The 24,605-nt window shown below is 38.2% G+C and overlaps 1 protein-coding gene across 2 annotated transcripts in view; it reads left to right on the forward strand.

Moving 5' to 3' along the window:
• Positions 1-19,226, forward strand: part of LOC128660001 (oocyte zinc finger protein XlCOF6-like) — a 67,232-nt gene extending 48,006 nt beyond the window's left edge. Inside the window, exons 3-4 of one of the 2 annotated variants that reach the window (XM_053713592.1) lie at positions 9,700-9,866; positions 16,389-19,226. In XM_053713592.1, coding sequence (XP_053569567.1) covers positions 9,848-9,866; positions 16,389-18,835 — 2,466 coding nt within the window. In that variant the 5' untranslated portion in view covers positions 9,700-9,847 and the 3' untranslated portion in view covers positions 18,836-19,226. Of the gene's footprint in view, positions 1-9,685; positions 9,867-16,388 lie in introns of those variants that run through there. The other variant, XM_053713593.1, reaches the window with a different exon arrangement.
• The last annotated feature ends 5,379 nt before the right edge of the window (positions 19,227-24,605 follow it).

Genomic DNA, 24,605 nt, shown 5'->3' on the forward strand with positions numbered 1-24,605 from the left:
CCTCCTGGCGATGTTGGAGGTTTCAAAGATAATTCTATGGGCAGAGGTTTACTCTTGCCATCGCTCAGCAATCCATAACCCAGGAGTAGAGAACTGGGAGGCGGATTATTTTAAGTTGGCAGACTTTTCATCCGGGGGAGTGGGAACTCCATCCGGAGGTATTTGCCCAGTTGATTCAACTATGGGGCAAACCAGAACTGGATCTCATGGCGTCTCGTCAGAACGCCAAGCTTCCTTGTTACGGGTCCAGGTCCAGGGATCCCAAGGCAGCTCTGATAGATGCTCTAGCAGCGCCCTGGTCCTTCAGCCTGGCTTATGTGTTTCCACCGTTTCCTCTGCTCCCTCGTCTGATTGCCAAGATCAAGCAGGAGAGAGCTTCAGTGATTTTGATAGCTCCTGCGTGGCCACACAGGACTTGGTATGCAGATCTGGTGGACATGTCATCCTTTCCACCATGGACTCTGCCGCTGAGGCAGGACCTTCTACTTCAAGGTCCTTTCAAACATCCAAATCTAATTTCTCTGCGTCTGACTGCTTGGAGATTGAACGCTTGATTCTATCAAAGCGTGGTTTTTCCGAGTCGGTCATTGATACCTTAATTCAGGCTCGAAAGCCTGTCACCAAGAAAATCTATCATAAGATATGGTGTAAATATCTTCATTGGTGTGAATCCAAGGGTTACTCATGGAGTAAACTCAGGATTCCTAGAATCTTATCCTTTCTCCAGGAGGGATTGGAGAAAGGATTGTCTGCTAGTTCCTTAAAGGGACAGATTTCTGCTCTGTCTATTCTTTTGCACAAACGTCTGGCTGAGGTTCCAGACGTTCAGGCGTTTTGTCAGGCTTTAGTTAAAATTAAGCCTGTGTTTAGTTCTTAAGGTTCTTCAAGGGGTTCCGTTTGAACCTCTGCATTCCATAGATATTAAACTTTTATCTTGGAAAGTTCTGTTTCAAGTAGCTATCTCCTTGGCTCGAAGAGTTTCGGAGTTATCTGCTTTACAATGTGATTCCCCTTATCTGATTTTCCATGCAGATAAGGTAGTTTTGCATACCAAACCTGGGTTTCTTCCTAAGGTAGTATCTAATAAGAACATCAATCAGGAGATTGTTGTTCCTTCATTATGTCCTAATCCTTCCTCAAAAAAGGAACATCTTTTACACAATCTTGATGTGGTTCGTGCTTTAAAGTTTTATTTACAAGCTACGAAGGATTTTCGTCAAACATCTGCATTGTTTGTTGTCTACTCCGGACAGAGGAGAGGCCAAAAGGCTTCGGCAACTTCTCTTTCTTTTTGGCTGAGAAGCATAATCCGCTTAGCTTATGAGACTGCTGGCCAGCAGCCTCCTGAAAGAATTACAGCTCATTCCACTAGAGCGGTAGCTTCCACATGGGCTTTTAAACATGAGGCCTCTGTTGAACAGGTTTGTAAGGTGGCGACTTGGTCTTCGCTTCATACTTTTTCTAAATTCTACAAATTCGATACTTTTGCTTCTTTGGAGGCTATTTTTGGGAGAAAGGTCTTACAGGCAGTGGTGCCTTCCGTTTAAGTGCCTGCCTTATCCCTCCCTTCATCCGTGTCCTAAAGCTTTGGTATTGGTATCCCACAAGTAATGGATGAACCCGTGGACTGGATACACCTTTACAAGAGAAAACAAAATTTATGCTTACCTGATAAATTTATTTCTCTTGTGGTGTATCCAGTCCACGGCCCGCCCTGTCATTTTAAGGCAGGTGTTTTTATTTTTAAACTACAGTCACCACTGCACCCTATAGTTTCTCCTTTTTTCGTGCTTGTCTTTGGTCGAATGACTGGGGGTGGCAGTTAGGGGAGGAGCTATATAGACAGCTCTGCTGTGGGTGTCCACTTGCAGCTACCTGTTGGGAAGGAGAATATCCCACAAGTAATGGATGAACCCGTGGACTGGATACACCACAAGAGAAATAAATTTATCAGGTAAGCATAAATTTTGTTTTTTTTTTTGGTGCGAAGTTACGTTCGATGACGCAAATTCGTCATTTCCAGCATCTTAGTCGATGCCGAGTCCTTTCACAAGGTTGCGTCTTCAATGACGCAAGTGTGTCATTTCCGGATGTTGTTAGTGTCAAATTTTTTTTTCTGCTTGTGTTGTGCATCATACTTGGCACCAAATGTTTTCATTATTTAAAACCCCATACCTATATGCCTCTTGCCTTTTTCTCTTTCAGAGGGCTATGATGTTTGCATTTTTTCCCATTCCTGAAACTGCCATATAAGGAAATTGATACTTTTGCTTTATATGTTGTTTTTTCTCTTACTTTTGCAAGATGTCTCAATCTGATCATGTCTCAGAAATCACTGTTGGAGCCCTGCTGCCTGATAACAGTTCTACCAAAGCTAAGTGCATTTGTTGTAAACTTGTGGAGATTATATTTCCAGCTGTGGTTTGTAATAGTTTTCATGATAAACTTTTACATGCAGAGAATGTGTCCATCAGTAATAGTACATTGCCTGTTGTTGTTCCTTCAACATCTAATGTACAAGATATACCTGTGAATTTAAAATATTTTATTGCTGATTCTATTCAGAAGGATTTGTCTGCCATCCCGCCTTCTAATAAACATAAAAGGTCTTTTAAAACTTCTCATAAAGTTGATGACATTTCAAATGACCGACAACATACTGAATTATCCTCCTCTGATGAGGATTTATCTGATTCAGAGGATCCTTTCTCAGATATTGACTCTGTCAAATCTACTTATTTATTTAAAATGGAGTATATTTGTTCTTTGTTAAAAGAATTGTTGATTACATTGGATATTGAGGAAACTAGTCCTCTTGATGCTAAAACTAGTAAACGTTTAAATTCTGTTTATAAACCTCCTGTGGTTACTCCCTGAGGGTTTTCCAGTTCCTGATGCTATTTCTGATATGATTTCTAAGGAATGAAATAGGTCTGGTAATTATTTTTTTCCTTCTTCAAGGTTTAAAACATTGTATCCTTTGCCAGCAGTTACATTTGAGTTTTGGGAAAAGATCCCCAAAGTTGATGGGGCTGTCTCTACTCTTGCAAAACGTACTACTATTCCTATTGAAGGTAGTACTTCTTTTAAAGATCCTTTAGATAGGAATTTTTAATCTTATCTAAGGAAAGCCTATTTATATTCTGGTCATCTTCTCATGCCTGCAATTTCTTTGGCTGATGTTGCAGCTGCACCAACTTTTTGGTTGGAACATTTAGCGCAACAAGAATTAGGTTCTGATTTGACTAGCATTGTTCGCTTGCTTCAACATGCTAATCATTTTATTTGTGATGCCATTTTTGATATCATCAAAATTGATGTTAATTCTATGTCTTTAGCTATTTTAGCTAGAAAAGCTTTGTGGCTGAAATTCTTGGAATGCTGACATGATTTCTAAGTCTAGATTGCTATCTCTTTCTTTCAAAGTTAATAAGTTATTTGGTTCTCAGTTGGATTCAATTATTTCAACTATCACTGGGGGGAAGAGAGTTTTTTGCCTCAGAATAAAAGACCTAAGGGTAAATCTAAAGTTTCTAACCATTTTCGTTCCTTTTGACAAATTAAGGAACAGAAGCCTATTCCTTCCCCCAAGGAATCTGTTTCCAATTGGAAACCTTCTTCAAATTGGAATAAATCCAAGCCATTTAAGAAACCAAAGCCAGCCCCCAAGGCCACATGAAGGTGCGGTCCTCATTCCAGCTCAGCTGGTAGGGGGCAGATTAAAATTTTTAAAGGATGTTTTGGACACAATCTGTCCAAAATCAATGGATTCTGAGTATTGTCTCTCAGGGGTATCGAATAGGATTCAGAGTAAGACCTCCAGTGAGAAGATATTTTCTCTCACGCATCCCAGCAAATCTAGTAAAGGCTCAGGCTTTCCTGAAGTGTGCTTCAGACCTGGAGCTTTCAGGGGTAATCATGCCGGTTCCATTTCAGGAACAGGGTCTGGGGTTTTATTCAAATCTATTCATTGTTCCAAAGAAAGAAAACTCATTCAGACCAGTTCTGGATCTAAAAATGTTGAATCGTTATGTAAGAGTGCCAACTTTCAAAATGGTGACTAAAAGGACTATTCTGCCTTTTGTTCAGCAAAGGCATTATATGTCCACAATAGACTTACAGGATGCATATCTTCATATTCCGATTCATCCAGATCATTATCAGTTTCGGAGATTCTCTTTTCTAGGCAAGCATTACCAATTTGTCGCTCTTCCTTTTGGCCTGTTGACAGCTCCAAGAATCTTTTCAAAGGTTCTCGGTGCCCTACTCTCTGTAATCAGAGAGCGGGGTATTGCGGGTTTCCTTATTTGGACAATATCTTGGTACTAGCTTAGTCTTTACATTCTGCAGAATCTCACACGAATCAACTAGTGTTGTTTCTTCGAAAACATGGTTGGAGGATCAATTTACCAAAAATGTATTTGATTCCTCAGACAAGGGTCACCTTTTTAGGTTTTCAGATAGATTCAGTGTCAAGAGACGTTTAAAATTGGTTTCGGCCTGTCGGAACCTTCAGTCTCAGTCATTCCCTTCAGTAGCTATGTGCATGGAAGTTTTAGGTCTCATGACTGCAGCATCGGACGTGATCCCCTTTTGCTCGTTTTCATATGAGACCTCTCCAGCTTTGTATGCTGAACCAATGGTGTAGGGATTATACAAGGCTATCACAATTAATATCCTTCACATCCCAATGTTCGACTATCTCTGACTTGGTGGTTAGATCACCATCATATAGTTCTAGGGGCCTCTTTTGTTCATCCAACCTGGACTGTGATCACAACAGATGCAAGTCTTTCAGGTTGGGGAGCTGTTTGGGGATCTCTGACAGCACAAGGAGTTTTTTAAATCTCAAGAGGCGAGATTACCAATCAATATTTTGGAACTCCGTGCGATTTTCAGGGCTCTTCAGATCTGGCCTCTGTTAAAGAGAGAACCGTTAATTTGTTTTCAGACAGACAATATCACAACTGTGGCATATGTCAATCATCAGGGTGGGACTTGCAGTCCCCAAGCTATGAAAGAAGTATCCCGGATACTTGCTTGGGCGAAATCCAGCTCCTGTCTAATTTCTGCTGTTCATATCCCAGGTATAGACAATTGGGAAGCGCATTATCTCAACCGTCAGACTTTACATCCGGGGGAGTGGTCCCTCCATCCAGATGTATTTTCTCAGGTTACTCAGATGTGGGGTCTTCCAGCAATAGATCTGATGGCTTCTAATCTAAACAAGAAACTTCCCAGGTACCTGTCCAGGTCCAGGGATCCTCAGGCAGAAGCAGTGGATGCATTGACACTTCCTTGGTGTTATCATCCTGCTTATATTTTCCCACCTCTAGTTCATCTTTCAAGAGTGATCTCCAAAATCATCATGGAAAAATTGCTTGTGTTGCTGGTGGCTCCAGCATGGCCTCACAGGTTTTGGTATGCGGATCTTGTTCGGATGTCCAGTTGCCAACCTTGGCCACTTCCATTAAGTTCCAAACCTTCAGTCTCAAGGTCAGTGTTTCCATCAGGATTGCAAATCATTAAATTTGAAGGTATGGAAATTGAATGCCTAGTGCTTAGTCATAGAGGTTTCTCTGACTCAGTGATTAATACTATGTTACAGGCTCGTAAATCTGTTTCTAGAAAGATTTATTATCGAGTTTGGAAGACTTATATTTCATGGTGTTTTTCTCATAAATTCTCTTGGCATTCTTTTAGAATTCCTAGAATTTTACAGTTTCTTCAGGATGGTTTGGATAAGGGTTTGTCTGGAAGTTCCTTGAAGGGACAAATCTCTGCTCTTTCTGTTTTATTTCAGAGAAAGATTGCTAAGCTTCCTGATATTCACTGTTTTGTTCAGGCTTTGGTTCATATCAAGCCTGTCATAAAATCAATCTCTCCTCCTTCGAGTCTTAATTTTGTTTTGAAGGCTTTACAGGCTCCTCCATTTGAGCCTATGCATTCTTTGGACATTAAAATACTTTCTTGGAAAGTGTTATTTTTTTGGCCATCTTTTCTGCTAGAAGAGTTTCTGAATTATCTGCTTTCTCTTGTGAATCTCCTTTTCTGATTTTTCATCAGGATAAGGCAGTTTTGCGGTCTTCATTTAAATTCTTACCTAAGGTTGTGAATTCTAACAACATTAATAGAGAAATTGTTGTCCCTTCCTTGTGTCCTAATCCTAAGAATTCTTTGGAGAGATCTTTATATTCTTTGGATGTGGTGAGAGCTCTGAAATGTTATGTTGAAGCTACTAAAGATTTCAGGAAGACTTCTAGTCTATTTGTTATCTTTTCTGGTTCTAGGAAAGGTCAGAAGGCTTCTGCCGTTTCCTTGGCATCATGGTTAAAGCTTTTGATTCATCAAGCTTATTTGGAGTCAGGTCAAGCCCCACCTCAGAGAATTACAGCTCATTCTACTAGATCAGCCTCCACTTCGTGGGCTTTTAAGAATGAAGCTTCAGTTGATCAGATTTTCAAAGCAGCAACTTGGTCTTCTTTGCATACATTTACTAAATTCTACAATTTTGATGTATTTGCTTCTTCTGAAGCAGTTTTTGGTAGAAAAGTTCTTCAGGCAGCTGTTTCAGTTTGATTCTTCTGCTTATGTTTTAAGTTTTTCCTTTCATTTATGAGAATAAACTTACTTTACTTTACTTTGGATTGTGGATTAATCTTTTTCAGTGAAAAATGGCTGTTTTTACTTTGCCCCTCCTGGTAGGATTGTATATCTCATACGTCACTAGCTCATGGACTCTTGCCAATATGGAAGAAATTAATTTATCAGGTAAGTTCTTACATAAATTATGTTTTTCTCCAACATAGGTGTGTCCGGTCCACGGCGTCATCCTTACTTGTGGGATATTCTCTTCCCCAACAGGAAATGGCAAAGAGCCCAGCAAAGCTGGTCACATGATCCCTCCTAGGCTCCGCCTACCCCAGTCATTCTCTTTGCCGTTGCACCGGCAACATCTCCACGGAGATGGTTAAGAGTTTTTTGGTGTTTAAATGTAGTTTTTATCCTTCAAGGTCCATTCGAACATCCGAATCTGGTTTCCCTCCAACTGACTGCTTGGAGATTGAACGCTTGATTTTATCAAAGTGTGGGTTTTCAGATTCTGTAATAGATACTCTGATTCAGGCTAGAAAGCCTGTAACTAGAAAGATTTATCATAAAATATGGAAAAAATATATCTGTTGGTGTGAATCTAAAGGATTCCCATGGAACAAGATAAAAATTCCTAAGATTCTATCCTTTCTACAAGAAGGTTTGGAGAAAGGATTATCTGCAAGTTCTCTGAAGGGACAGATCTCTGCTTTATCTGTTCTCCTTCACAAAAGGCTGGCAGCTGTGCCAGACGTTCAAGCGTTTGTTCAGGCTCTGGTTAGAATCAAGCCTGTTTACAGACCTTTGACTCCTCCCTGGAGTCTAAATCTAGTTCTTTCAGTTCTTCAAGGGGTTCCGTTTGAACCCTTACATTCCGTAGATATTAAGTTATTATCTTGGAAAGTTTTGTTTTTGGTTGCAATTTCTTCTGCTAGAAGAGTTTCAGAGTTATCTGCTCTGCAGTGTTCTCCGCCCTATCTGGTGTTCCATGCAGATAAGGTGGTTTTGCGTACTAAGCCTGGTTTTCTTCCGAAAGTTGTTTCCAACAAAAATATTAACCAGGAGATAGTTGTACCTTCTTTGTGTCCGAATCCAGTTTCAAAGAAGGAACGTTTGTTACACAATTTGGACGTAGTCCGTGCTCTAAAATTCTATTTAGAGGCTACTAAAGATTTCAGACAAACATCTTCTTTGTTTGTTGTTTATTCTGGTAAAAGGAGAGGTCAAAAAGCAACTTCTACCTCTCTTTCTTTTTGGCTTAAAAGCATTATCCGATTGGCTTATGAGACTGCCGGACGGCAGCCTCCTGAAAGAATCACAGCTCACTCCACTAGGGCTGTGGCTTCCACATGGGCCTTCAAGAACGAGGCTTCTGTTGACCAGATATGTAAGGCAGCGACTTGGTCTTCACTGCACACTTTTGCCAAATTTTACAAATTTGATACTTTTGCTTCTTCGGAGGCTATTTTTGGGAGAAAGGTTTTGCAAGCCGTGGTGCCTTCCATTTAGGTGACCTGATTTGCTCCCTCCCTTCATCCGTGTCCTAAAGCTTTGGTATTGGTTCCCACAAGTAAGGATGACGCCGTGGACCGGACACACCTATGTTGGAGAAAACAGAATTTATGCTTACCTGATAAATTACTTTCTCCAACGGTGTGTCCGGTCCACGGCCCGCCCTGGTTTTTTTAATCAGGTCTGATGAATTATTTTCTCTAACTACAGTCACCACGGTATCATATGGTTTCTCCTATGCATATTTCCTCCTGTACATCGGTCGAATGACTGGGGTAGGCGGAGCCTAGGAGGGATCATGTGACCAGCTTTGCTGGGCTCTTTGCCATTTCCTGTTGGGGAAGAGAATATCCCACAAGTAAGGATGACGCCGTGGACCGGACACACCGTTGGAGAAAGTAATTTATCAGGTAAGCATAAATTCTGTTTTTTATTCAGAACTCTGGACAGCACTTTTTTATTGGTGGGTTAATTTATCCACCAATCAGCAAGAACAACTCAGGTTGTTCACCAAAAATGGGCCGACATCTAAACTTACATTCTTGCATTTCAAATAAAAGATACCAAGAGAATGAAGAAAATTTGATAATAGGAATAAATTAGTTGCTTAAAATGTCATGCTTTATCTGAATCACAAAGAAAAAAATTGAGTTCAGTGTCCCTTTAAAGGACGGGGGGTGGAGCACATTACAAATACAAAATGTCTGACAGTGAGAATTAGTAGGAAGTAAAATACCCATACTGCAGTATCCAATTTAACTTATATTAAAACAAATTATATTTAACATTTATTTCAGGAGAAAATATTGTTTCATATAAATGACAGAATACAAAGATTATTATATATTTGTAAAGTTGTGATATGGCCTCCCTCATAAATAGATTTTCTACCATTCTGCTGTATAAATCTAGGAAGATTCATATTTAAAGTGATAGTAAACACCCCAAATGTTAATGTTTGATAAAATAGATAATCCCTTTATTTACTATTCCCTAGTTTTGCATAACCAACACTGTTATAGAAATATACTTTTCACCTCTGTAATTACCTTGAATCTAAGTTTCTGCAGACTGCCTCCTTATCTCAGATATTTCTGACAGACACATTTCAAGTAATTTGTGCTGACTTTTAAATAACTCCACATGCATGAGCACAATGTTATTTATATGAAACCCGTGAACTAACATCCTCCAGCTGTGAAAAAATGTCAAATACATTTAGATAAGAGGCAGCCTTCTAGGGCTTAGAAATTAGCAAAGGAACCTCCAAGAATTAGCATTCAATTAAGAATACCAAGAGAACAAAGCAAATTTGATGATAAAAGTAAATTAGAAAGTTATTTAAAATGACATGTCCTATCTGAATCATGAACGATTAATTTGGACTTTAATGTCCCTTTAAGGGGCAATTATAACACACACAGTATTAACTGTACTAAATGCTTGTGGTGAATCAATACCACATATGTAATAACCTAATCGGCTGATCTGTATCACATAAATTGTTATGCGTGCCTTTAATTATAACATACGTACAATTAATCAGAACCATTATGTATTATTATCCCTTTAAACCATTTAATATACTTTTTACAGACACGGCCAGAGCACTGAGAGATATTAGCGCTGCACAGTCTGTTGGCACTCTACAAATAACCAATAATAATAATATTGGGTATTGATGTAACTGGAGTGAATAAGGGAACCTTCTTCCTGAACACAGACATTGGAGCCTGTTATCAGCATGAACTCCTATGTGTTAGGTGAGTAAAATAGATATTATGCTGACTTTAATTACTGGGAAAATAGAGTAAATCATTCATTAAACAAATATAAACTATTATATTTATATCTGCATCTTTTAAGTACATTTGTGTCAGTGAAAGTTATGAAGAAGGAGCAACTCCCATTTGGATGAGGATCAGGGTAAAAAATACTCCTCCCCCTCTGTCCTTTTAGATAGATCATGTCTAACAACTGCCTAACCTCACCCCCAGACTTCTGTACTCATAACACCGGCAACTCCACCTTCCCCTGCCCTGACCTCGCTCATGGAACACCCATTACTACACTTGAATGACTACCTTATTTCCAGTGTGTGTTCCCCACCTGTAAGAGTAGACCTTGGAATCTCTGAAATCCTGAACATCTGTGGATCGCAACTGCAGACAAAACTTGGTAAATGTATCACTTGGCAATAGATCAGATATATCCAAAAGATCTTTGGCTGCCTTAAGTGAAATTAATACGTAATAATTGGATCAAGTTGTAACATGTATCAACTACTTGATAATATATGATACGGCAAGAGAAGTACTTGAGAAACTGAATAATAGGTAGCCGAGTATAGTATAGAACTTCCGTTATGGAACTCAGAGGAGGCAACACTGCTTGAATGCTGTTTACACTATGGCTATCAGTAATGCTGTGGCTCAGCAGGAATCCTCGATACTGGTGATGTAGGTGGTTTACCCAGAGTCAGCTGAGAGGAAGATTACGAGCCAGTGGGTGTGTCAGAGTTATGATAACACGGAGTGGTAGTTATAATCTCGAAGATTTATCTCTGTAGAAATTTTTAGCTGTCATCGACAACTACATAGGAGTATGGTAAGTTGTAGAGGATAGTTCAATAAATTGGAAACATGATTCCTATATGGAAATGAAACTCCGTTAGAGGGAAACCTGAATGACGTCAATTACTCTGCGACCAGGAATGTAAAAAGTGCTGAACAGCAAAATCTAAAGTTCTTAATTCCTGAGAGTTAACTAATAAATCCAGGTAGAACAAAATATAGAAAACTCGGGCTGAGAATTTCGATGGCTGTGTTCCTTGCTTGAACAAAATAACAAAGCACCTGTTAAACATCAAGGTAGAAGTTAAGTAGGGAAAGTGGGTTGGATTAACACACTGTAGTGTGACAGAGTGGTCCTAAAGGGAAAAGTATATAGATTCCTTACATGACCCCCACCTCAAACAAGCCGTCCCAAGGCTTGAAGTCTAGGACGACACGCATACCTCCTGTGGAACCGTGACTCAAGCCTTGGAGCATTTACATGAGTATGGGGTTCCCACGTATCATCATCTGGAGAGTACCCCTTCCAGCGGTCTTAATATTGTAGTTCACCGTCCAAAAATCCAATAGATCTTGAATCTCAAACTCCTCAGTGTCCAAGAGTATCGGTGCAGGTGGTAATATAGTGTTCCATACTTTTCCTTTGGCTGGTTTCAACAAAGACACATGGAATGTGGAATGTATCTTGAGGGAAGTTGGTAAGTCAAGGCTGACAGCATTTGGGTTGATTAGCTTAGAAATAGGATACGGAGTGATGAATAAACTTGCAAGTTTTTTACTCGGTACCTTTATTTTTAGGTTCTTGGTGGAAAGCCTAACCAAATCACCTACAGTGTATTGATGGGAGTTCTTCTTCTGAGACCATAATATCTCTTTTGGTTGCTTTGTGCGTTTTGGATATTATTTCGTAACATTTGGAAGTTTTCTGTAATTTTATGTGTCAGGTCATCTATACATGGACAAGGTGATCCATCAGCACTTAGTAAAGACATCCTAGGTTGATATGCGTAGTTCGCAAAATACGGAGTCATTGTAGATGATGAGTTTAACGTATATTGTTATAGGCAAATTCTGCCATGGATAGATGGTTCATCCACTCATTTTGATGATAGGAACAATAACACCTCAGATACTGTTCCAACCACTGGTTCAGGCGTTCTGATTGTCCATTAGTTTGTGGGTGGTAAGAAGTGCTGAATCGATGATCTAACTGTAAAACCTGACACAGATGTTTCCAAAAATGAGAAGTGAACTGATTACCTCTGTCAGTAGTCAATATTGAGGGAATACCATGGCATTTGACTACATGATATAGGAAAAGCTGTGCTGTTTGTGCTGATGAAGGGAGTTTATGGGATGAAATGAGGCATCTTAGTAAGTAAATCGATGACCACAAGGATCGTATTATTTCTTGAACTGAGCAGTAGATCAACGATAAAGTCCGATCCCAAGTGATTCCAAGGTTAGTCTGGTATCTGTATGGGCATCAGTAGACTGTAAGGAGATTTTTTCTCTGGTTTTGATGTTGTGCAAGTTGTACAATTTTGAATATATTCTCTGACATCGTTAGACATATTAGGCCTCCAATAAAGTCTATCTAAAAGATCTTTAGTTCTCCTGATTCCAGGGTGTCCAGAGCGGGGAGAGTCATGATGCTGTGTGAGTACTACAGATCTAAGTTCTTCAGGTATGTAGAGTTTTGACCTTTTTGAGGTCTTTGATTGGCAGATCCTTATCTGTACTTAAGGCGGATTAAAGTTGTGAGGAGAATACTGGTAACAATCCTCGGAAATTCTTTTGAGGAATGATGGAGGCAGGTGATAGAGATGTTAATGCTCTTTGTTCTTTTCGAAATAGAGCGTTAGCCTTCCCATTTTTTGATCCTGGTCTGTAAATGATTTGGTAGTTGAATCTACTGAAATACAGACTCCACCTTACTTGTCTACCTGATAGAGTTTTGTTTTTCTGGGCATATTCGAGGTTCCTGTATATTCAAGGTTCCTGTGATCATTATAAATGATAATCGGGAGTTCAGTGCCTTCAAGCAAATGTCTCCAATGTTCAAAGGATCTTTTTATTACCAAAAGTTCCTTTTCCCCTATGAGGTAGTTCATCTCTGGAGGTGACATAACCTTGGATTAATAAGCCACAGGATGTAGAGGTTTGTGAAGATTCTTCCTTTGTGAGAGGACAGCTCCCAGGGCATAGTCAGAGGAATCGACTTCTAATATAAACTGTAATGTAAGGGTCAGGGAAGCGAAGAATGGATGCTGAAGTGAAATATTCTTTTAGATATTCAAAAGAGTGTGCAGCCTCGTTATTCCAATGGAATGGAGTGGTAGAACTCGTAAATTGGGTGAGGGGTTTAGCGATTTTGGAAAACCCTTTTATAAATTTCCTATAATAGTTGCTGAAAACCAGGAACTGTTGTAGTTCTTTCCTGGTGGTAGGCTGAGGCCATTGCTTCATGGCATCTACCTTATTCTCCTGCATCTGAATTCCTTTGGGACCCTAATGGTATAATGGTATAACCAAGAAAGGATATATTCTGAGTGTGAAAAACACACTTTTCAGCTTTGGCATATAATCAGTGCACTTGAAGTCTTGATAGCACCCACCTAACATGTTTGATATGTGCGTCAATAGACTGAGAATAGATTAAGATATCATCCAAGTAAACTACTACACATATATCCAGCAATTCCCTGAAGACATCATTAATAAAGTGCTGAAAGGTGGCTGGGGCGTTGCATAAGCTGAAGGGCATCACCAGGTACTCGTATAACCCATATCTGGTTCTAAATGCGGCCAACCACTCATCACCCTCCCTTATGCGGACTAAATTATAGGCTCCCCTGAGATCCAATTTTGTGAACCACTTAGCTTGATGTAGTCGTTCAATCAATTCAGGAATCAATGGAGAGGATACCTATTTTTGATTGTGATTTTGTTGAGATCCCTGTAATCAACTATAGGTCGAAGTGACTGATCCTTATTCCTAACGAAGAACATACCAGCAGCGGCTGGTGATACAGTTGGTCATATAAACCCCTTTTTCAAGTTGTCTTCAAAATAAATCTTTAGATGATTAAGTTCGGCTGACTTAAAGGGTATAGATGTCCATATGGAGGTGTAGTTCCTGGCTTCAATTCGATTGGACAATTGTAAGATCTATGCGGAGGGAGTTTTTCTGCCTCACGTTTGCTAAATACTTCAGCGAATTCTGAATATACCTTAGGAATATTAAGTTGATCTTTAAATACTTTTGATATTTGCATAATAGGAGAGTTTGTATAACAGGTTTGTTGACAGTATGAAGATTGTAAGGTTATTTGGAGAGTTTTTTGGAGAGTTTTCCAATCAAGTGTGGGTTCATGAATGCGTAACCATTGAAGACCTAAAACTAAAGGGAATAATGGGGAAGGAATGATCCTTTGAACATTGGCGACACTTACTTTTCTTATTCTTGTCCAGTATAGGACAGTCCTTAACTGTATGTGCTGGGTTAGCACAATACATGCTCAAAGCTTTGGTTTTCCTCCTGTACCTTTCTTCTGCAGTTAAACGTCCCCTTAGCATTCCAATTTCCATAGGTTCTGAGCTGTTTACTGAATAGCTTTGTCTTGGTTGCTGGACATGTGGTATAGGATTTACGTTTCTTTTATATCCTGAGTCTCTATGCAGATGTTCACTTTTTTTCTCAGAGTCTTCTATTAATCTGCATAGTAAGCTTGATTAATGCCTCTAGAGTGTCTGGTAATTCAGTCCTAGCTAATTTGTCCTTTACCAAGTCAGACTACTAGCCTATACTGATTTTCTCAATGCCACAGTATTCCATTGGGAGTCGGTTGCATACTGTTTAAACTCTGTTATATACATTTCAACTGGTCTGTTCCCTTGCTTCAGTGCTCTCATTTTGCTTTCTGCAATAATTAGCAAATTGGTGTCGAGATACAATTTATCCATTACAGACAAAAAGTCATCCAATGAAGGCAGTATCAGATTATCTGATTCATAGTATGAGTCAGCCCAGACCTTGGGTTCTTCTCTTAAAAAAGAAATCAATGTTAAAACCTTAATCCTGTCATTAGAATAAGTCTTTGGTTTAAGGTTGAATGTCAGCAAACAAGCATTTTTAAACTGGCAAAATGCCTTTCTGTCACAATAAAACAGATCTGGAGGGGATAGCTGTGATTCTGGTGTGTTATCAGATAATACAGGCTTACTGGAAAGTGATTCACTGATGACCTTCCTGAGAGTGTCATTTTCTACTTGTACAGTAGATCCCTTAGGCCCTGATCCACACGTTGAGACAGATTGTAAACTATTTGAGGGAGGTCTGCTGGATCCATGTTATGGCTTTGTTATTATGTAAGAATAGACCTTGGAATCTCTGAAATCCTGAACATCTGTGGATTGCAACTGCAGACCAAAGTTGGTTAATGTATCACATGGCAATAGATCAGATATATCCAAAAGATTTTTGGCTGCCTTAAGTGAAATTAATACGTAATGATTGGATCAAGTGTTAACATGTATCAACTACTTGATAATACATGATACAGCAAGAGAAGTACTTGAGAAACTGAATAATAGGTAGCAGAGTATAGTATAGAACTTTTGTTATGGAGCTCAGAGGAAGCAACACTGCTTGAATGCTGTTTACACTATGGCTATCACTAATGCTGCGGCTGACCAGGAATCCTCGATACTGGGGATGTAGGTGGTTTACCCGGAGTTAGCTGAGAGGATGATGACGAGCCAGTGGGTGTGTCATAGTTATGATAACACAGAGTGGTAGTTGTAATCTCAAAGATTTATCTCTGTAGAAATGTATAGCTGTAATCGACAACTACATAGGATTATGGTAAGTTGTAGAGGATAGGTCAATAAATTGGAAACAGGATTCCTATATGGAAATGAAACTCCGTTAGAGGGAAACCGGAATTATGTCAATTACTCTGCAACCAGGAATGTAAAAAGTGTTGAACAGCGAAATCCAAAGTTCTTAATTCCTGAGAGGTAACTAATAAATCCAGGTAGAACAAAATATAGAAAACTCGTTCTGAGAATTTCTATGGCTGTGTTCCTTGCTTAAACAAAATAACAAAGCACCTGTTAAACATCAAGGTAGCAGTTAAGTAGGGAGAGTGGGTTGGATTAACACACAGTAGTGTGACAGCGTGGTCCTAAAGGGAAAAGGATATAGATTCCTTACACCACCCTAGAACCGCCCCTGATTTGTGTGCTTAATTTTGCAGTAAATATTATTAAACTAATAAAGGCTTTGGCTGTTTATATAAATTAAACAACCACAGCTGAAGCTTAAAAGTATTGTTAAAATCACTGCTTCTTACCCTCTCAAAACATCTCAAACTGATGATTAAGAAATCATGTTCTCATCTAACTGGTTGAGCATGAGCCGTGCATGACTGTATGTGCGCTTGCTTGTGCAATGTTAAATGAGGATGTTGGATGCCACCTCTCTTGCGCGGAATACAGGTGTACTTGTTCCCTGGCTGAGAACATTATGCAACATTATTTGTCATCATTTTTTAATTTATGATTTATATGTAAATAAATGTAAAAAAAAAAAAATGGAAGACATTTTGTTTTGTGTATAAACTAATAATATGATTTTTTTATTTAAATGGATTATATTATAAAGAATACATATTCTTATTTTTCTTTCTTTAATTTCTTTTTATGTAGACAAACACATGAATAGTTCATATCAACCCTTCACTACAGCAAGCATCAGAATGATACCACAGACTCCAAAATGTTTAGACACTAATGATTATTCACAAACATTGGGGAAATCACAGCAGATATTTAAAGAAGATGGTGAATTGGCAGGAACTGGGCAGCAATCATTATGTACAGAGAGTAATTTAGTCATCAAACAAGAGGACAAGAATTATGCCTTATCTAGTGAAATTATTATCCCTGAGGATAAGCCACAAACATTTACTGAGTTTTTAAAACATTTTGAAGAAGAGAAAAGTCTACAGTCTAGCCAAATGATTCATACAAAGGAGAAACATTTCAAATGTACAGAATGTGAGAAAAGCTTTAGATATAAGTCTCATCTCCTAGAACACCACAGCATTCACACAGGTGAGAAGCCAAACACATATACTGAGGGTGTCAAATGTTTTATACAAATGACAAAACGTCTAGCTCATGAAAGGACCCACATTGGGGAGAAATCATTTAGCTGTACAGAGTGTGGAAAAAGTTTTACACAAAAGAGTGATCTGAAAAAGCATGAAAGGATTCACACAGGAGAAAAGCCATTCACATGTACAGAGTGTGGAAAATGTTTTACAGAAAAGAGTTCTCTGAGAAAACATGAAAGGATTCACACAGGAGAAAAGCCTTTCACATGTGCAGAGTGTGGAAAAAGTTTTACAGAAAAGAGAAATCTCAAAAAGCATGAAAGGATTCACACAGGAGAAAAGCCTTTCACATGTACAGAGTGTGGAAAAGGTTTTACAGAAAAGAGTAGTCTGAGAAAACATGAAAGGATTCACACAGGAGAAAAGCCTTTCACATGTGCAGAGTGTGGAAAAAGTTTTACACGTATGTGTAATCTTAAAAGGCATGAACAGAGTCACACAGGAGAAAAGCCTTTCACATGTACAGAGTGTGGAATAAGTTTTACACAAATAAGTAGTCTGACAAATCATGAAAGGATTCACACAGGAGAAAAGCCTTTCACATGTACAGAGTGTGGAATAAGTTTTACACAAATAAGTAGTCTGACAAATCATGAAAGGATTCACACAGGAGGAAAGCCTTTCACATGTACAGAGTGTGGAAAAAGTTTTACAGAAAAGAGTGATCTGAAAAGGCATGAAAGGATTCACACAGGGGAAAAGCCATTCACATGTACAGAGTGTGGAATAAGTTTTACACAAATAAGTAGTCTGACAAATCATGAAAGGATTCACACAGGAGAAAAGCCTTTTACATGTACAGAGTGTGGAATAAGTTTTACACAAATAAGTAGTCTGACAAATCATGAAAGGATTCACACAGGGGAAAAGCCTTTTACATGTACAGAGTGTGGAATAAGTTTTACACAAATAAGTAGTCTGACAAATCATGAAAGGATTCACACAGGAGAAAAGCTTTTCACATGTACAGAGTGTGGAAAAGGTTTTACAGATAAGGGTAATCTGAGAAAACATGAAATGATTCACACAGGAGAAAAGCCTTTCATATGTACAGAGTGTGGAAAATGTTTTACAGAAAAGAGTGATCTGAAAAGGCATGAAAGGATTCACACAGGGGAAAAGCCTTTTACATGTACAGAGTGTGGAATAAGTTTTACACGGAAGAGTGATCTGAAAAATCATGAAAGAAGTCACACAGGAGAAAAGCCTTTTACATGTACAGAGTGTGGAAAAAGTTTTACAGATAAGGGTAATCTGAGAAAACATGAAAGAAGTCACACAGGAGAAAAGCCTTTTGCATGTACAGAGTGTGGAAAAAGTTTTACATGGAAGAGTGATCTGAAAAATCATGAAAGAAGTCACACAGGAGAAAAGCCTTTCACATGTACAGAGTGTGGAAAAAGTTTTACAGAAAAGAGAAATCTCAAAAAGCATGAAAGGAGTCACACAGGAGAAAAGTCTTTCACATGTACAGAGTGTGGAAAAGGTTTTACAGAAAAGAGTAGTCTTAGAAAACATGAAAGGATTCACACAGGAGAAAAGCCTTTCACATGTACAGAGTGTGGAATAAGTTTTACACAAATGTGTAATCTGAAAAGGCATGAACAGAGTCACACAGGAGAAAAGCCTTTCACATGTACAGAGTGTCTAATAAGTTTTGCACAAATAAGTAGTCTGACAAATCATGAAAGGATTCACACAGGAGAAAAGCCTTTCACATGTACAGAGTGTGGAATAAGTTTTACACAAATAAGTAGTCTGACAAATCATGAAAGGATTCACACAGGAGAAAAGCCTTTCACATGTACACAGTGTGGAAAAAGTTTTACAGAAAAGAGTAGTCTGAGAAAACATGAAAGGATTCACACAGGGGAGAAGCCTTTCACATGTACAGAGTGTGGAAATAGCTTTACACAAATGAGTAATCTGAGAAAACATGAAAGGATTCACAAGGGAAGAAACCTTCCACACGTTTAGAAAGTGGAAAAAGGTTTTTATTTAATCAGGTATCACAAAACACCAAATATTTATACATAAATAAACTTTATTTGCACAGTGTACAAACGTTTTTACAATTATCCTAAAGAGGACAAACTCTCTAAATAGAAGCATCAAAAGAGATGTTATTGTAATAATACTTTCTAAATCCTAGTTATAGAAGCCTCGGATTGGAAGTGCTCTCCTGCTGTCCTTTGTGCCTCTATATATGTGCACTTCAGTTTCTCTCATATAAATGTGATAGAATCCAAAAACGACACAGGAATATACAAATCTGCCCTCATACTGACCAGTTTAGACAACTATTCATTACCAAAACACCCCCAGTGTTGTTTATTAATATGACAGTGTTAGGAGTTGTACATTTGATTCACATAGGGGAGAAAATAATTACATTTACATTTAGTGTACTATGTACTCCTGTTACTGAGAGGAAATATGACCAATATTCGTAAGTATAAAACAAATATGTTTAATGGTGATTATATTAAAATCCCATATGGGTAGACAATCTAAAAAACTACTTAAAAATGTAGTAAAAGCTTTTATCTAGACACCGGTGTCAATATGTATCAGATATTAGTAAATAAAAATAATAAAAATAGCAATCCTTATTCACTTATATATGATGACAGTAAAAGTCGTATTATAGATGTGATACTAAATAGGAGGAACGCTTCGTATAAAGTTGTCTACAACATATATAAACTTCTAGCAGCTATAACATTAAGATTCTTCAGATTTGTTTAGATCATATTGTGAATACAAAATCTGAAGCAAAAAGTAATCTGCACTTAAACCAAATGGTTTTCAGGTGTTGTTATCGAGTTAGATAACATTAGAGATGCGTGATACTTGTTTAAATCGGAGATGATATTTCTGGTAATAAAGTCTAAATCCAATGAATATTAATCACAAACTTGCAGATATTAAGAAGATAAAGTCTCTAACTGTACCAATAAAAGAAGCAAGCTGCAATGGTGTTACTTAGATTGTTTTCTTTTCCTGTTTGAATTGTTATGCAGTAAATTTTGTATCACAGTCATGTTAGTTTTCTCAATTTGTCATGATTATCACGATTAACACATTTATGAGTGTAAGTTGATTGTAAGCAGTTAATAAATACAAATCTTCGGCTCTACGGCCAAATAGTACCTTATATTCCAGTTCACAGTGCACTATAAAAGATGTTGTTATTTGGTGGTGGGGGTGAATCTCTAGTATTTTTAAATGGAGTTCAAGTGTACAGTCTCACCTATGGAAAGCGATCTGGAGCAATCTCCAATGCCGGATGCTGGTCACTTCACCTTTATTTCCCTTTTGTGAATCCTTTTGTTGGGGTAGCAGTTCTGCTACACAGGCCTCTTTGCTGTTTGAGACGGGTCTTTGGAGTGTCATTGTGGGACCTCTATGGATCCGGTCTTTACCTCCTGTCCGTACTCTGTGTTCTTCGATTTATTTGTCCAGTTCTTTGCTGGCGTAGCAGTTCTGCTATACGGCCTTTTTTGCTGCTTAAGACGGGTCCTTGGAGTATTAATGCGGGACCTCTGTGGATCCGTTTTTTACTCCTCTCCGTGTTCTGTATCTTTGAATCATTATATCAAGTTCAACGCGTTTCGGCTGGGGAGCCTTTCTCAAGATACCTGATATCATTGATTTCTTGCCTTTTATAGCTCTGTTCAATTACGTCTTCTGTTTTCTTAACTCCTTTTAAAGGAATACTGAACCCAAATGTTTTCTTTCATGATTCAGATAGAGCATGCAATTTTAAGCAACTTTCTAATTTACTTCTATTATCATTTTTTCTTCATTCTCTTGCTATCTTTATTTGAAAAAGAGGGCATCTAAGCTAAGCAAATATTTGGTTCAGAACCATGGTCAGCACTTGTTTATTGGTGCTGTCCAATCAGCAAGGAAAACCCTGGTTCTTCAACAAAAATGGATCGGAATCTAAACTTACACTTTTGCTTTTCAAATAAACATACCAAGAGAATGAAGAAAATTTGATAATAGGCGTTAATTAGAAAGTTGCTTAAAAGTGCATGCTTTATCTGAATCACGAAAGAAAAAAAAATGGGTTCAGTGTCCCTTTAATTGCCATTCTTATATGCTTGTGCAGTGCAGTTAATAGATACTAATATAATTCTTCTCTCTTAAAATGTATTTTATTTTTTATATACTATTCATTCCTATTGTTGGTAGTTTTTACAGGCGTACACAGTACTGGATAAGAATCGTTTAAAATATCCAGATTGATTTTATAATTGTGTATATTGGGGTATTAGGAAGGTCAGGACAGATGGAAGGGGGGGAAGATAGAAAAGAGACTGCTCCATCAAGAAGCAGAACTTATTTTCAAGATGGTAACCCTATACCCCAAAGGTCTAAATAGTGAACTCGACCTTAATGCAATCATCTAAATTAAAATAAACCTGATAAATTAAATAATGGTACTACTATGGTGACAATAACAGAAATGCCATTAAATAGGGTTAACATATATACATTTTAAGTAAAAATAAATTTCACTGATATAGGAATATGTATATAGACCAACATACATACTAGTCCTATGAATAAGGATAGAATAATGAGCTTGGCCAATAACAACATAATTCATATCATGGGGATAGCAATAACTATAGTTACCCAATCCCATGAATAGATAAAGCTATCCATTAATGTAGAGTTATTATATATATATATATATATATATATATATATTTATATATTTTTTATGATATCAAAGAGATAACATATTAACACATCTGGCATATAGGAAGTACTGTCACCCTAATAATCGGCTAGATTACAAGTTTTGCGGTAAGATGAAAAAGCAGCGTTAACAGGTCCTTACGCTGCTTTTTCACTACCGCTGGTATTACGAGTCTTGCAGGTTTAGGGGCACCGCACACTTTTTTGGCCTTAACGCAAACCGACTTACATAAACTTTGTAAAGTCTTTTTTCTATGGGACTTCCATAGCGCCGGTATTACGAGTCTGTCCTGGAAGGCCAAAAAGTGAACGGTACACCCTCTATCTCCAAGATCCCTAACACATTCTAAAGTCAGTAGTTATAAGTTTTATACTACAACGCCGTAGCATAAAACTCATAACTAAAGTGTTAAAAAGTACACTAACACCCATAAACTACCTATTAACCCCTAAACCGAGGCCCTCCCGCATCGCAAACACTATAATAAAAATTTTAACCCCTAATCTGCCGCTCCGGACATCACCGCCACTATAATAAACATATTAACCCCTAAACCACGGCACTCCCGCATCGCAAACACTAGTTAAATTATATTAATCCCTAATCTGCCGCCCCTAACATCGCCGCCACTTACATTATACTTATTAACCCCTAATCTTCCGCTCTGGACATCGACGCAACCTACATTATATTTATTAACCCCTAATCTGTTGCCCCAACATCGCCGCCACCTACCTACATTTATTAACCCCTAATCTGCCTTCCCCAATGTCAGCCAATAGGATTTTTTTCTACCTTAATTCCCATTGGCTGAATTCTAGCGAAATCTTGATTGACGTCACTTAAAGTGATATTCATTACGAAGAAGCCGTTGTTTGAAGCGGATGCTCTGCGTCGGATGTCTTGAAGATGGACCCGCTCCGCGCCGGAAGGATGAAGATAGAAGATGCCGTCTGAATGAAGACTTCTGCCCGTCTGGAGGACCACTTCTGCCTGACTGGAGGACCACTTCTGCCGGCTTCCTTGAGGACATCTTGCCGCTTGGAGGAAGACTTCTCCCAGTAAGTGAATCTTTGGGGGTTAGTGTTAGGATTTTTTTAAGACTGTATTGGTTGGGTTTATTTTTTAGAGTAGGGACTTTGGGCCGCAATAGAGCTAAATGCCCTTTTAAGGGCAATGCCCATCCAAATGCCTTTTTCAGGTCAATGGGGAGCTTATTTTTTTTTAGTTAGTTTTTTATTTGGGGGGGTTGGTTGTGCGGGTGGTGGGTTTTCCTGTTGGGGGGGTGTTTGTATTTCTTTTTACAGGAAAAAGAGCTGATTTCTTTAGGGCAATGCCCCGCAAATGGCCCTATTGGTAGTTTAGTTTAGGCTAGGTTTTTTTTTTATATTGATAGGGCTCTTAGATTAGGTGTAATTAGTTTAAAGATCTTGTAATTTGTTTTTTATTTTCTGTAATTTAGTGTTTTTTGTGATTTAGCTAATTTAATTTATTTAATTGCATTTAATTAAGGGAATTTATTGAATTATAGTGTAAGGTTAGGTTTTATTTTACAGGTAAATGTGTATTTATTTTAGCTAGGTAGTTATTAAATAGTTAATAACTATTTAATAACTATTCTACCTAGTTAAAATAAATACAAACTTGCCTGTAAAATAAAAATAAACCCTAAGCTAGATACAATATAACTATTAGTTATATAGTAGCTAGCTTAGGGTTTCTTTTACAGGTAAATATTTAGTTTTAAATAGGAATAATGTAGTTAATGATAGTAATTTTATTTAGATTTATTTAAATTATATTTAAGTTAGGTCGGTGTTAGGGTTAGGCTTAGGTTTAGGGGTAATACATTTACTTTAGTGGCGGTGATGTTGGGGGCAGCAGATTAGGGGTTCATAAGTATAATCTAGGTGGCGGCGATGTCCGGAGCGGCAGATTAGGGGTTAATAGATATAATGCAGGTGTCTGCGATGTCAGGGCGGCAGATTACGGGTTAATAAGTGTAAGGTTAGGGGTGTTTAGACTTGGGGTTCATGTTAAGGTGTTAGGTGTAAACATAAAATGTGTTTCCTCATAGGAATCAATGGGGCTGCGTTACTGAGTTTTACGCTGCTTTTTTGCAGGTGTTAGACTTTTTCTCAGCCGGCTCTCCCCATTGATGTCTATGGGGAAATCGTACATGAGCACGTACAACCAGCTCACCGCTGACTTAAGCAGCGCTGGTATTGGAGTGCGGTATGGAGCACAATTTTGCTCTACGCTCACTATTTGTCTTTAAACGCCGGGTTTTAGAAAACCTGTAATACCAGTGCTGCGGGTAAGTAAACGATGACAATAAACTGCTCGTTAGCACCGCACAGCTCCTAAGGCAAAACTCGTAATCTCGTTGAATGTGTAGTAGGTTATAACTATTAAGAACACGTTCTTAAATATACACAATTATAATATAAATCTGGATATTGTAAACAATTCTTATCCAGTACTGCGTACTCCTGTAAAAACTACCAACAATAGGAATTAATAGTATATAAAAATAAAATACATTTTAAAGGACAGTCAACCTAAATTTTCACATAGGTAATTCCTATACAGTTGCTAACGATTTTTTGTTTGCACTGTAGCCTAATGTATTAGCCTTAATCGTTTCTAAGAATTACCAGACTGACCAATCTAACTACCCAGACCAATCTAGCTATGTCTGGGTGAACTGAATATACTTATGTAACGTTACATAAGTATATTCAGTTCACCCAGACATAGCTTGCAATCTGTTGTGTACCCCAGCCTAAACTGTCAGTCTACAGAGAACGTTACAGACAAATTAGATTGGTCAGTCTGAACAAATAAAATAAACCACCAGCTCGGATTTCTTTGAGGGGGTACACAGAAAGGAAAACCTTTGCACTACCAGCATTACTTACGGATAGAAGAGAAGAAACTGAACTGCACACTTCTTCACAGAATACAATGACTGCCGGAGACTAAGTTCACAGTCCCCATGCAGTGTTAGCGGCGCAATGTGCATGCGCTAAA

Source organism: Bombina bombina, chromosome 5 (genome assembly GCF_027579735.1).
Source record: "Bombina bombina isolate aBomBom1 chromosome 5, aBomBom1.pri, whole genome shotgun sequence".
In the NCBI taxonomy this organism is placed as follows: Eukaryota; Metazoa; Chordata; class Amphibia; order Anura; family Bombinatoridae; genus Bombina; species Bombina bombina.